Here is a 15,400-nt window from a genome sequence, read left to right as displayed (position 1 = left end):
ATATTATTAAAGATCCCAATACCACAACAGATAAATGCAGACTTTGCAAACAACAAATAGAAACAGTAGATCACATCACAAGCGGATGTACAATACTAGCAAATACAGAATACCCCAGAAGACATGACAATGTAGCAAAAATAATACATCAACAGCTTGCCTTACAACATAAACTTATAAAACAACATGTTCCCATATACAAGTATGCACCACAAAATGTACTGGAGAACGATGAATACAAATTACACTGGAACAGAACCATTATAACAGATAAAACAACACCACATAACAAACCTGACATCATACTCACCAATAAAAAGAAGAAATTAACACAACTAATCGAAATATCCATACCCAATACAACAAATATACAAAAGAAAACAGGAGAAAAAATTGAAAAATACATCCAACTGGCTGAGGAAGTCAAGGACATGTGGCATCAGGATAAAGTTGACATTATACCAATTATACTATCAACTACAGGAGTCATACCACACAATATCCACCAGTACATCAATGCAATACAGCTACATCCAAACTTATATATACAACTACAGAAATCTGTAATTATTGACACTTGTTCAATTACCCAAAAGTTCCTAAATGCAATGTAACATATCCCGTACAGTTAAAAGGAAGTCACGCTTGATCAAGGTCCGCGTCACCTTCCATTTTTAACCAGACATAACTTCTGAGACAAGAAAAAAAAAATAATAATAATCATAATAATAATAATAATGATAATGTATATTGCTTAGACATATATAAAAATTTGTTTTGTTTTCAAACTTGTGAATCTTTTACTTAAAAACTTAGATTCTATATGTACAACTACTAAAAAGCAATTTTTCTGTTATTTAATAGAGAAAAAAATATTGATGATGCTGTAACTGCAACTAAATATATCTGGGTCAATACTAAGAAAAAATTTTGTTTTGTCCAGCTGGAACCTACCCAGGAATAAATTTATTTATTAGCAAACATGGCTACAAGTGTGAGCTTCAATCTCAAGATGAGTTATACCAAAATTGTCACTTGTCATCTTGACAGACAATTTATTTATTGTACAAGTTTAAAAACGTATACAACTGCTGCCAGGTGACATAATATCACTGTTTATAACAGTCATATTTCTGTTTTACTTTAGTTGTATTGTGATCTCAAATTTATCTGACTGAGTGTTATTGCGATATAATGTTTGACCAAGCTACAGGTGACACACATTATACTGTTGGGCAGTAGTGGTTCTAAAATAACTACCTAAACTGTCTGTCCATCTGACAGTATCAGTGTACCAAATCAACATTTTTCAATATTAATCAAACTGGGACTTTTATTGACAGGTCCATGTGTTGCTGGTGTTGTGGGTCACAAGATGCCTCGCTACTGCCTCTTTGGTGACACTGTCAACACTGCTTCACGTATGGAGTCCCATGGCCTTCGTAAGTAACATAGATTAAAGTATACTATTCAGATTATTGATGTACATTAAGGTTGCTTATAAACAGAAAGATTCTTCATGAACACCAACACAAAAATCACCTAATTTTTTGTTCTATTATCTTACATTCTCTGTTACAAGTTTTCCATATTCAAACATTTATATTTGTTTAGTTTTTATACACAAAGGAATAACTCAAAAATGAATGACACTGGTCTGCACCTCCATTGCAATGATACAAAGTCAGAGACCAATAAAACTTTATCACTTGCCTAATGTCAGTATTTTCTTCAACCATAGCATGTCACATTAACAACTTCTGCAGGCTACAGCATTGAATCAAATGAATTTTGTATTTATACATGTGGATGACATTCTGGATCATTTCAATTTGTGTTCAGAATTCACCAGAACTGCCAACTGGATGAACAGCATGAGCATATTTCCTAGTAAAATAATAACATGACAGTTATATAAAGAGGCTGGGAAAGAAATTGTGTGAGAGGAGCCATTTCATGGAATGAGATATGAAATTGTATCAAAGTATGTCACAAAGATGAGCACTTAAGCCTTCCAAAAGATGTCCTTTGGAGGAATTTACAGCTGACAGACAATAACACAAAATACAAATGTATCATATTCCACAGCCAGTGTAAATCATATTAAAACAATTAGGTCACACAAAAACAAATAAACTTATCAAGCAGAACATTATGACCACCAACCCACTATCGGTATAAACCCATCCAGGCAATAGCAGTGTCACCTGATTAGGAATGACTGCTAGTCAGACCCATACACACACTGGGCATGTAGTATGAGTATCCATGTATAGAATGGGGAAGGCACACAATCTATTTGAGTTTGTCCGAGGGCAGACTGTGATGTCCTGGAGGCTTGGCATGACTATTTTGGAAACTGCGCTACTTGTTGGCTGTTCGAGGAGTGTTGTGATGAGCATTTTCAATATGTGGTGAAACCATGGTGAAACTACATCCACACATCATGGTGTTGGGTGGCCAGCCCTCATTACAAATGTCAGACATCATAGGCAGGGCAGACTGTCAGTAAAACAGGAAAAGAAGTGAACTGTGGCAGAACTAACATCAGATTTTAATGCTGTGCAGAGTGCAAGTGCGTCTGAAAACACAGTGCACAAAACATTCCTAACAATGGGCCTCTGCAGCTGACAGCCCATGCATCTGCCAAATTAACACCGCATTATTAGCAACTATGAGTGAAACGGACACATGACCATCAGTACTGAATGCTGTTGCAGTGGCAGAGCACTGCATGGTCTGGTGAGTCCTGATACCTTCTTCATCATGCCAATGGGAGGACACAAATCCATCGTCTTGCAGGGAAACAGCTCCTGGACGCCTGTACTGCAGTAGGTGACAAACTGGTGGTGGCTCCTTTATGCTCAGGGGAAGATTCACATGGGCATCCATGGGTCCAGTGGAGTTCATGCAAGGCACCATGATGGCCAAGGAGTATTGTACAGTGGTTGCAGACTAAATACATCTCTTCATGACAATCATGTTTTCCAATGGCAGCAGAATTTTTCAACTAGACAGTGCACCATGTCACAAGGCCAGGAATGTGATACAGTGGTTCAAGGAACAGTGGCGAGCTACAATTGACGTGCTGGCCCCCCATCTTGCCAGACATGAACCCAATTGAAAATATCTGGGATGTGATTAAATGTGGAGTCATAGCTCATCCCTCCCCCCCCCCCCCCCCCCCCAAATTTACAGGAATTAGGCAACTTGTTTGTGCATATGTAGTGTCAATCCCCTCCAGCAACCTACCAAGACCTTATTACCATATTGCCTCCATATCATGATGTGTTACTGCTGTTATCCACGCCAAAGGTAGAAATAGCAGCTATTGGGTAGGTGGTCATAATGTTCTGGCTGATCAGTGTATGTCATAGAGCCAGTTTCAATCATTTCAAAACTCTACTGGGTGTACTGACACACCTCATAAAATACTTAAAATACTAGAATACTAAAATAAGCAATGTTTCAGTCATGCTTCAGCTGTCTTCTTCAGGATATAGAATGATATAGCTGGAAAATGGGAGTGAGGGTTTTGGTGGAAAGGGGTGCTTCAATACATTGCACTTCTAACAGTGTCATCAAATCACTGACATAAATTAATAACTACATAAGGGTTTTAATGAAAAGCACACACAATGTTTTCTGCTCTTCCGTGGTCATTCATTGTGCTCTACTCAGTGTACACCCATGCTACTGTTCTGTAATTTTTATCACTTGCTTTCTACACTTTACTTTAAATTATTTTAAGAATGATACAATTTTGGTATTACCTTCATAACATGTTGCAGACTGAAGTATTATTTTTTATATTTTCAATGATACTTGCCAAACTGATTTAAATAAAGAGATGTGTTGCATCTCTGAGTGATGAATTAATGAAAATCTTGATTTATGTGTTTGTTCAGTTTGATATTGATACCAGCTCAAATTGTCCTAATAAATTTAATTGTTGCTTGTTTCAGCTCTAAAGATCCATGTAAGCCCTAGCACTAAGGCAATTCTCGAGACTTTTGATACATTTGAATTGGAGCTAAGAGGCGAAATTGAGATAAAGGTATGCATGGCTTTCTGTTCAAAAGTCATCAGAATTTGTTAATTATATCAAATAGTTGTTTTACATGGTCCAGTCAAATTAGTGTGATCACCACTTATGATTGGCACCAATGTGCAATAACCACTCACAGACAGCAGGTGGCAGAGCTAGCAGTGGAGGGTATATAAAGCATTTCAAGGGGGGAGGGGGGGGGGCATAAAAAACAGTGCAGTCATTGTCATCATCCAAAAGGACATGATCATTCACTTTCAGGCCATGGGTGGAAGCATTTCTGAAATGGCTAAGTATCTATACTGTTCACTTGTTGCTGTGTTTAAAGTATGTTTTGCATGGCAAAATGGTGCTATACAAAACTGGCACCAAGGCAATTGTGGTACACCGTGGACCATAGGCGACAGGAGTGGATGATGGCTGCAATGATGAATATGGTCAAACAGATGTGCAACTGTTTAGCAGCTGACTGCCTAGATGAACCAACAGGCTACCAACAGTTTCTCCTCAATGACCATCCAGTAAGTATCACTACGTACAGGCCTCCACAGCAGGTGCCTGGTTCATATACCCATCCACTGAGTGGCAACAAGTGGCCTTTGCAGATGAATCACATTTTTTGCTCCCTTGGACAGATGGCCATTGGTTTGTTGGAAGGGTCCAGGCTGGAGGAGGAAGCATTATGATCTGGAGAATGTTGTCACGGAATTTCCTGGTTGACCTTATCAATCTGGAAAGCAAAATGTATCAACACAAGTATACATCTATTCATGTGGACCATGTCAACCCCTACAAGCAGTTTGTTTTTCCTTGATATGATGGCATCTACCAGCAGGACAATGCAAAATGTATGTGCACGGTATGAAGAGTTCTGGGATGAGTTTACAACACTCCCTTGGCCACCAAACTCCCTGGATTTAAACTCAGCTAAGATTCTATGGGACTACCTCATTCAGACTGTTCATGGCATGAATCCTCAACTGAGAATTCTAGCACATCTGGCTGCAGCACTGGGGTCAGCTTGGTTCCACATCTCTATCAGTACCTTTGAGAACTCCACTCACTCTCTTAATGTGTGTCTCTCAGTGATCCACACTGCAAAATGTGGTTATTCAGGCTTTTGACAGGTGGTCAGATTAATATGATTGGACAGTATATTTCTGAGGCTTTTCTTTTCTGAGTCATTAGTCTTCTGACTGGTTTGATATGGCCCACCATGAATTCCTCTCCTGCGCCAAATTCCTCATCTCAGAGTAGTACTTGCAATCTATGTCCTCAATTATTTGCTGGATGTATTCCAATCACTGTCTTCCTCTACAAATGTCCTACTGTCTTGTCCCTTCTCCTTGTCAGTGTTTTCCACATATTCTTTTCTTCTCTGATTCTGCACAGAATGTCCTCATTCCTTACCATACAAGTCCACCTAATTTTCAACATTCATCTGTAGTACCACATCTCAAATGCTTTGATTCTCTTCTGCTCCAGTTTTGCGCACAATCCATGTTTCACTACCACACAATGCTGTGCTCCAAACTTCCTCAAATAAGGTCTATGTTTGATAACAGAAGACTTCTCTTGGCCAGAAATGCTCTTTTTGCCAGTGCTAGTCTGCTTTTGATGTCCTCCTTGTTCCATCCTTCATTGGTTATTTTGCTGCCTAGGTAATAGAATTCCTAAAAATTAATCTGCTTCATGACCATCAATCCTGATATTAAGTTTCTCACTGTTCTCATTAACTCCAACTTCTCATTATTTCCGTCTTTCTTCAATTTACTCTCAGTCCACATTCTGTACCCGTTAGACTGTTCATTCTATTCAGCAAATCCTGTAATTATTCTTCACCTTCATCAGAATAGCAATGTTATCATAAAATTCAATAATTGATATCCTTTCACCTGAGTATTGTAATCAAATAAATGTCCAGTTTTTGGTAAGTATGCTTACAATGCGAAGAGAAGCAGATCTGTAACTGAACTGTCAGATTATCTGTCTGCCATGTAGAGGACACTAAGATTAGCCCCCACAAACTCCAAAGAGTATTCTAACGTGCAACGTCTGGTATGGTGATCAGGCAGCCTCATGAGGACAACTTTGGAACTATTGTATTGAATGAGCAGCTATGGTCTAAAAACCTGGTATTAACAATTTTATGAGCCCTTCCAGTAAATCTTAGGAAGAAAATAAAGCTATTTCTTGCATTTCATTGTCCTACGAGGACAATAATAGTTTTACATGGTTAACAAATATTTAAAATACCACAAACAGAACTATTGCTGGTAGCAGCACAGCTTCATATCACACTGTGGTACTCTGTCTGGATACCAGTATTAACATTGTTTTTATGTATTAGTGAGAAGCCTGAAAATGATGCATACCAGACTATCACACCTGATCCTTTAATTCTAATTTACTCACGATATCTCTATGTAATCCTGATGTTCTTGAAGATACTGACTCATTTTGCAATAACACATTGTGCTTACCAGACTATCACACCTGACCCTTTAATTCTAATTTACTCACTATATCGCTATGTAATCCTGATGTTCTTGAAGATACTGACTCATTTCGCAATAACACGTTGTGCTGATCTCTCTGCTCTTTCTTAAACAGCCCTGGTATCTGACATACTTTCTCAAGAATATTTCCTATCTTACATCCAGAAATTTCTAATTGATTATCCTCTTAAGCCCTCTCTTCTGTCCATTCATTGCAGCCTACATCCATGAATCTTAATGGAAATTCTGTCTTATTTACTTATGTGATCTACAAAAGATACCATACGCTTACCTTCCATTTGAAGCAAAACACCCTTTTGAAAAATTATGTTAATATCTGTTCCATTTGAAAGATCTGTACGTACCAATAAGTATACATTTAACCAAGGGATGGTAAGAAATTGAAAATCTAAAGTACAACTATCTATGCTGAGTAGCAAAATAGTGTCCTATTTTACAGCCTTGATTAACTTCCCAGTTGCCCCAATGACTCTTCATTGTGACTGGCCTAGTTAATAGTTTTATCTTTATATTTTCTTTCTTCCTTCCTGTCTTTCTGGTGCCCTATATCCACAGCCAGATACCAGATTAAGACTGATATGGTACTTCCCCAATTTGGTGGAGAACCATCCACATCTGTATATACACTACAATAATTGTGACTGAGTTGTCTCTCCCAAAGGTATTTTAAAGCTACTCCAACCCTCCTCTCCCCCTACCCCCCCCCCCCCCCCCAACCTCTCCCATCACCTTCTCCCCCCCTCGCTGCCCTTCACCCCACCCCAGAAAGGAATCTGTATACCATTTCTGTCTATGTCTATCATAGCATAATCGCATTGTAAAATTTTATATCATTTCCAAAGTGTTTGTGCATCAAGTACCTGAGGCAAAGCATGAGAACTAGCTATTCACCTCAGTGCATGTGGAAAACTGCCTAAAATACCACATCCAGGCTGGTTAGAACACCACCTCCCTAGACAATGCTTCTATTTCATCCCTTGAATGCTCTCCGCTAACATTTTGCACTGAATAATTTCTCTCGCCATCAGATTCTTCCATTGCTTAAATACAATTCCCTTGACACTTCCTTCACATTGTGCTTGCTAGATCATAATTCAGTAAATTTAGTGGTATTATTTGTCTTAGTAGTCTCTGCAAGTTTTCTAAATGCATTACAGCAGTTTAATACCCAATTTATTATCTAAGTACTTAATTTTGTTCACCTATAACTGGCAAAAGGATTTTGTACTTCTTTTATGAGGATCAAACTTCCAGCCACCCCAAAACTGACTCAAAATAGTCTGCTGTTTTTCTTTCAGTTAAAATTACCCCAATAATCTGTTCCTAAACTGAGCTACTGTTTCACATGAGCTGGCCACATCAGCAGTAGTATACTTGAAACAAAATCTAATTACACTAAATTAAAAATACAATTGTACAGAAATTCTATGAATTACAATAATTAATATTATATCAACTCACATTCATTTTCCTTGTTTTGATGTCAATATTGCCAGCTGCTAAAATGTGAGAGTAGTTCTTATGCGGAACTCTGTTTGGGAGGTTCTAGGTGAGAGCTAGTAAAAATTCTTACATATGTAGAAGTCATACAGAGGTCATAGAAAAAACAGTTTAAACTGAAAAAAGGAAATCCTTCAATTACCATATGTTGTCATCAATTCTGTGTGAACGATGGACAGCAAAGTGGAAAATGTAATGAATAGATGATACATGCAACTGTAGCTTTGATTGTCAACAGTATACGGAGGTGATAGAATGAAGGCTATCATAATTGGATGACATTGCTGCCTGGTAAACCTTTTGGGGTATAAGATCATGGTCCAAGAAACTCTTCTGTTCCTAACGTTTCATCCAGTCCTGTGCTAGACATCTTCAGAGGCATTTCTCATCCATTGAGTCCTATCAACAAGACTCAATGGAGGAGCAACACCTCTGAAGATGTCCAGCACAGTTCCGGATGAAATGTTAGGAACAGAAGAGTTTTGTGGACCATGACCTTATACCCCAAAAGGTTTACCAGCAGCAGTATAAGTAGAATTTGATTCCTCAGATTTATAAATGTTCCACATATGTTTCTGGGATTAAGAATAAGAGATCTCAATGTGTACTTCAAAAGCACATCTAAACCAGATCAATACTCAACTTTAAAACTGTTGTGCTTGCTGAATTTTTCAGTCTTAAAAAGTTAATCTGTAGGTGTGTGTCTAACACATACGTGATTGTAGGTGAAAAATAGTGACAAGTGACAAGCCCCCCTATAAGCATTGGCTGTTACATGTCTCTTAAGGGAGGACTTTGTTTCTTTGTTTCATGAGCATGTGGGAATATATTCTCAACTGGATACACACCACTTCTTGACATCAAATTTGAAGATTCCTTCTACCTTATTGAGATATTTTTGATCATGCAAATTGTTATTTAGTAATGATGCTCTATTAAATCAATTACAATGAAGTTCTAAAGCTATACCCTCGACTTTATTTGTATCTAGTTTATTCTGAAGATGCTCCTTATGTTGTAAACATTTATTCTCCGCTGACTTAATCATAGTTTCTACTTCTACTTTATTGGTAAAATATGTAATTCCTGGTGTACAGCCACATGTGTAACTGCAACCATACTGCAGATCAACTAAAGTGAGTTTATTATGCAATTTTTTTATGACATGAGGGATGCACTGAATTTTCTAAATAATACTTATCCCATGAAACTTTACCTTGGTGGGAGGACTAAAATGAAGTGCACTCAGCCTTGAGATGCCAATTGAGGAGCTACTTGAGTGAGAGGTAGTGGCTCCAAAGACATGAAAGCTGACAAAGACCAGGAGAGCGGCATGCATTTTTAATACAAAATTTCATAAAGCGCTGATTTTGAATAGTTATTTTAGTTGCTACCCTTTACATAGACTTCAGTGCTAAAGTTACATTATTTAGTACAACCATCTATCTAACAAACAATGTCAAAGATTATTATCTACTGAACTATTTATGATTTCAGTAGTTGTAAATTCTTAATCCTTTGCAGTATTTACTATGACCAGGACATGTGTTTACTAATTCCATCACAACCTTGATTCCATCAACTACCAATTTATATTTCCCAATGGAGAGGTCAATACTTGCATTTTTCTCTCACACAGGAGATCTGTCCATAAATGCAGTCCAGAACCAGAGACTCAATTATTAGGAAAGTGTATAATGTTGCAACATTTCATATTTTAATTGTTATATGCTCCTGCTGTGTCATATTTCGCAATCTGGTGCCAATTTCTCCCTGAATCCAGCAGCTACTTACAGCCAAGGTAAAAACATCAGTGCTTTCACAGACCCCATTATACAAGTCAGTGGATATCACACTAGCTGCAACAACTGTATCTTGTATAAGCAAGGTTAGAATATTCACTACATAAGCACTTAATGGAGACTGTGATATGGTAATGTGTCAGCTGTCACATTTAACTGTATTGGAGCATAGATTTCCCAAATGTCACGTCCTTTATTACACTTAACGAGTGAGACTATTTGGTAAGTGCCCCTACCACCTTCCTCAAATACCAGTACTGGGATTACAGTGATGCAGTTAGTTTTCAAGACTGGACATACAGTTTCCATCATCTGTCACATTTATACTTGGACTCAGATCACTCCAATTCTGATTCTGCCACTGGTGAGTAAAATTATAGTGCATATAACTCAGATTATACCAGTTATTGTGACAGTTCTGCTTCTGCTGATTGAAATGATCGTTGTTTTCTGTCATTAATTATTGTTAAAGTTATTACTGTGTGCTCTCCCAGCACATCCTGCTGACCAGAATGATTGCCACGGTGATTTCACTTTCTGTAAATGTTATCATTGTTAATGAACCTTCCACTCTGCAAAGAGGCTCTTGTACCCTCATGAGTCAAATTTGTACAACATAAAATAGACATGAATTCGATGTTCAGTTCTGATACATTGGTCAATTTTTCTCAGATGTGTGTGGGCATTTTTGTGTTTAATATTCTCACCCACATTCTGGTGCAACAAATGATTGTCCCAGTACCTTGTCTTACCCAAATACTTCTCAAAATACTTCGTGGGAGACTACATTCACATGCCTGGAATGGTTCCAGGTTAAAAATTTATTTACATAACAATTCTTGCACTCTGGAAAACAAATATTTGGCTAGAAGACCTTTTCGACTCATCATATGCTCTACAGTATTCAGCTACTTCTGTAGTCCATAACACAATGTTCCCCTGATATATCCTGTGGCAAAGGCTATTCTTTGTGTATCTGTCCAGGAATGTGGTCTCGCTCCATGAAAAGTTCTTAAAACTACCACAGGGTGAACATTCTTTTTATCTGGTTGCAAATACCTGAAACTACCCATGTCAAGTTAAACTCTCCTCCACCATCATGGAAGTGAAGTATGGTACAACCCCATATCACATGGTGAATTATGTGAGGATAGGATTAGCAGGTTAGAGTGCATACACTTTGTCTTGTTCAGCATAAGTTTGGTAAAGAAATATTTCTTGGAGCCTTGTGCAACTGATTTCTCATCATGTACTATTATGTCTTGATCTAGTTTTCTGGTTGCTTTACCCAATTCAGTCTCCACCTGGATGTTGGGTTGATTACGTCACAGTGACATTTCACTAAAAATTCTAATAATAGCACCTTGGAATTTTGTGCTGGCCAATGGAGAGATTTGTTCATCCTTTTAGACAGCCAAGAAGCGATTTCTTTGGCTAACTGTTTTTTTTTGTCAGTTGAATTGCTCATTTATTCTTCTTGTTGATCAGTAAAATCATTCAATTTATTTGAGAGCTGCTGAACAGTTTTGGATAAATCAGACTGCATCTGTTAACCTCACTTATTTCCCCTGATAATGTCTACACAGCCTCAGATATGCTTGTGTGGGATACTTTTAATGCTGGTTTATAATCATTAATTCCTCACCAAAGCATCATACATTGTTGGAATTTCAGTGATCTCTAACATAATAGTGGCATCTATTGTAGACAGTCCATCCTGTTTTTTAGACATCACATCAAGTTCTGTAGTCACCGTGTTCTGTTACCTTGTAAATTCACCTACATGACTTAATATGAAAGACATTGTGAAAGACACCATCTCTAATTTTCTTTATAATGCAGCTAATGGATCTGTGGATTGATTAGCCTGCATGACATTCCCTTCTTCTTCAGCGTTATATTCTTCTACTACATTATCTTCATGAGTCTCCAAGTTTAACATCAGTGCCCTTGTTCTTATCACACCATGGAGCTGACAAACCTTTGAAACTTTCAGTCTCTTCCTTGTTAAAATAAATAAATACTGCATTAAATTCCCTATCATCATCTTGTGACAATGATCGTTGCATCATAATATGGCATTTAGAAAAAAAGAAAAGAAAGAAAAGCGTACTATCTATAGACCTCTAACGTCATTGTTGTGGCAGCACGCATATGCCCCTTTCTGACTGCTTAATACTACCTCAAACTTCATTTAATTACTATAAATTATTAAAAACTATTATGGTGAACTCTGAGATATTGTAATTGAGCAGCTGATACAAGCAAGACAGTATGAAAATGCATAAATTGTCATTTGTGTTTGTTACTCTACTGATAAACTTCCGACTTCTCTTGGTGTGCTATTGGTTTGATCTTTACTGGTTTTCTTTCTCCACTCAAGTCCCAATTAGTACAGCTTCATCAAAAATAAAATAGTATACTCTTTAGTTTATTCAGTATTTGAAAGTTAAAATTTTGCCTCTTCAAACAAGCACCAGTTATAAATTATTAAAAACTATTATGGTGAACTCTGAGATATTGTAATTGAGCACCTGATACAAGCAAGTCAGTATGAAAATGCATAAATTGTCATATGTGTTTGTTACTCTACTGATAAACTTCCATCTTCTCTTGGTGTGCTATTGGTTTGATCTCTACTGGTTTTCTTTCTCCACTCAAGTCCCAATTAGTACAGTTTCACCAAAAAGAAAATAGTATACTCTTTAGTTTATTCAATATGTGGAAATTAAAATTTTGCCTCTTCAAACAAGCACCAGTTATAATCACTAATTTATTCAGCAAGCAGAATATACTGTGATATATCTGCATGTCCTATTCAGTGAAAAACAATTTGGCTTTACAACAAGCAAAGCTGAATTTAGTTTCTGAAAAATTACTCCACAGTGCAGGTTCAATAACCATAAGAAAACTAATGATCATATACAGATTCCATAATGGAATCAACCAAATAGAAATTGTACAATAGTATATACTTCCCATAATATATACTCTTTCTTTGACCACAAAAATCCATTACTTTAGTAACTCTTTTGAATATTTCAACATCAGGGTTAATTTTGTTACGAACAACAACTTGAAGAAGTTATGTATGTGTGCAGACTGAAAAAACGAATGACATGAATCGGAAAGTGGACTAAGGAGGGAGGCATAGTAGAGTAATCCATGCAGTTGGGCAAAGCCATTGGCCAGTGAGGTGTAGTGGTTAGGGCATGTGCCTAGTGTGCATTCTTACTTGAATGAAAGCACACACAGAAACTTCAGAAATTATGCTATAACAACATCATTCCTTATTATTGGTTATGACTTTATGCAGTGAATTATTATCTTTCTTGATTAGAAATTACTGTTTTCACAGACTCAAAAATGAACACATGAAATTCCAAATTACTGTAATTAATATAACTAAGTTGTTACTTATAGGACATTCAGTTATCCAAATAGTGTTACATGATGACAGGTGAATGTGGAAGGAATAAACACAAATGTAAATGTAAGATAACATAGTAAAAGATAAACATATCAAGTACTTGTTGTGCATTTTCAACTTCTCATGGTATAATAAATAGTCCATTAAATTTTGGGCAAGCAGCTGCACAAATAAAATTTCCTCAACTGATATTTCGCCCATGTATCATCCTGCCATCCTCAGAGTGAGTCACAAGACTGATGACAAGATGCCAAGCACAGCCTTATATGCTCCACCACGGCAGTACTGCACATGCAAGTCACAGTTGCTGGTCAGCAGCAAAGAAATATGCTTACACTTATGCAGCCTGTGGTGAAGGCGTACTGACATTCAATTCACTTATCAATGTATGTTTGGCGGTGGTGATACTATGAAAACTTCTCTGCAGTTTAATTACCCCAAGAACCGAATTCCAGGCTTTGTCCAAATTAAAACCACTATCTCTATTTATTAAATTATTAGCAAATCTAATCTCTATAGCTTCCTTGAAGACAGATTTTCAAAAGGAAGAGGTGGATGTTAAAATCTTCACATCTCTGTAATTCATGGAATACCTTGTATCAATACAATGTTCGGCCATTGCTGACTTGTCTGGCTGTGATAAGTGTGTGTTTCTTTGATGCTCCACACATCTCTCATGAGCAGTGCATGTTGTTTGACTTATGTATGACTTTGCACAATTTCCACACAAGGAATCTGATATACACCCACTTTATGAAGCAGTAAATCGGCCTTTACAGAGCCTAGTAAAGCTGTAATCTTTGTGGGGGGCCGGAAGATCACCTTAACACAGTGTTTCTCAATAATACGGCCTATCTTCAAGGAAAGAGCACCCACATAGGACAAAAATGCACTTGATCTGAAGGAATTACTATCTTCTTCCCCATCACATACCTACATTCTAGGTATTGCATTGAATGCTCTACAAATTTGTTGCGGAGGAAATCCATTCACTTTAAAAATGCTCTTGAGGTATATGAGCTCTTCTTACAAATTATCTTTATCGGATATACAGTGCACCCTATGCACTAAGGTCTTAAGGACACCTATGGTCTGTGAAGGGTGATGGCAACTGCTGGCACGTAGATCTAGATTTGTGTGTGTTGGTTTCCGCTATAAGGCATGTCCTAATGTGCCATCAACTTTACAACAAACGACAACATCCAAAAAGAGGAGGCAGCCATCAGAATTCAAATGCTTGAGAAATCAATATAATTCATCCATCCTGTGTGGCCACACCACAAACATGTCGTCCACGTACCTCCAGAAGACCATTGGTCTAAAACTTGCTGTCCAGTTGTCCAGTGCCTTGTCCTCAAAGCCTTCCATGAATAAATTAGCTGCCAGAGGGCAGATGGGGGCTTCCCATAGCAACGCCATCAATTTGCTCATAAAACTCACTTTTAAACTGAAAATAATGTGATAAAAATACAAGTTCAAATAACGCTGTAATGTTCTTATCAAAATGTTGGCCAATAAGATATAAAGAGTCCTTTAAAGGTACCTTGGTATATAATGATACCATGTCAAAACTAACAGGCACGTCAATACTATTTAGCCTGACATTGCTAAGTCTCTCAATAAAATCCATAGAATTACGAATGTGGTGCCTATATCTTCTTACCAATGGTTTTAATAAGGAAGATAAATATTTGGCAGAAAAATATGTTGGTGCACCAATAGTGCCCATTATAGGCCTCATAGACAAGTCCTCTAGATGCTCATCCTTATCCAACTTGTGAAATTTAGGAAGCCCATATAATCTTGGTGGTAATGCACCTCGCACTTCTAAACTTCTTATGACCTCCTTTGGTAGTGATGAAGCGTTCAGCAAAGCAGCAGTCCTTATTGTCACCTTGTTGGTATTATCTTTGTTAATCTTCTGGTATGCACCAGAACTAAGTAAACCACATGTCTTTTCCTTGTAGACTTCCTGAGGCAGAATGATGGCAGCATTACCTTTATCAGCACGCAAGATGACTGTGTCAGTATCCTCACACAGCTTTCATATCGCACAGCTTTCTTCCTTGGAAACTTTGCTGATATCATCTTCCATCATTGC

At 37.4% G+C, this 15,400-nt stretch overlaps 1 protein-coding gene across 1 annotated transcript in view; it reads left to right on the top strand.

Annotated features, from left to right (window-relative positions):
* The window catches only part of LOC126481909 (atrial natriuretic peptide receptor 1-like), a 925,501-nt gene that overhangs the window by 871,534 nt on the left and 38,567 nt on the right, over window positions 1-15,400 (top strand). Inside the window, exons 7-8 of the mRNA XM_050105867.1 lie at window positions 1,344-1,442; window positions 3,966-4,057. Of these exons, the coding sequence (XP_049961824.1) occupies window positions 1,344-1,442; window positions 3,966-4,057 (191 nt within the window). The remainder of the gene's footprint in view (window positions 1-1,343; window positions 1,443-3,965; window positions 4,058-15,400) is intronic.

Source organism: Schistocerca serialis, chromosome 5 (assembly GCF_023864345.2).
Source record: "Schistocerca serialis cubense isolate TAMUIC-IGC-003099 chromosome 5, iqSchSeri2.2, whole genome shotgun sequence".
NCBI classification, from domain to species: Eukaryota; Metazoa; Arthropoda; class Insecta; order Orthoptera; family Acrididae; genus Schistocerca; species Schistocerca serialis.
This window is presented reverse-complemented; position numbering and strand designations above follow the sequence as displayed.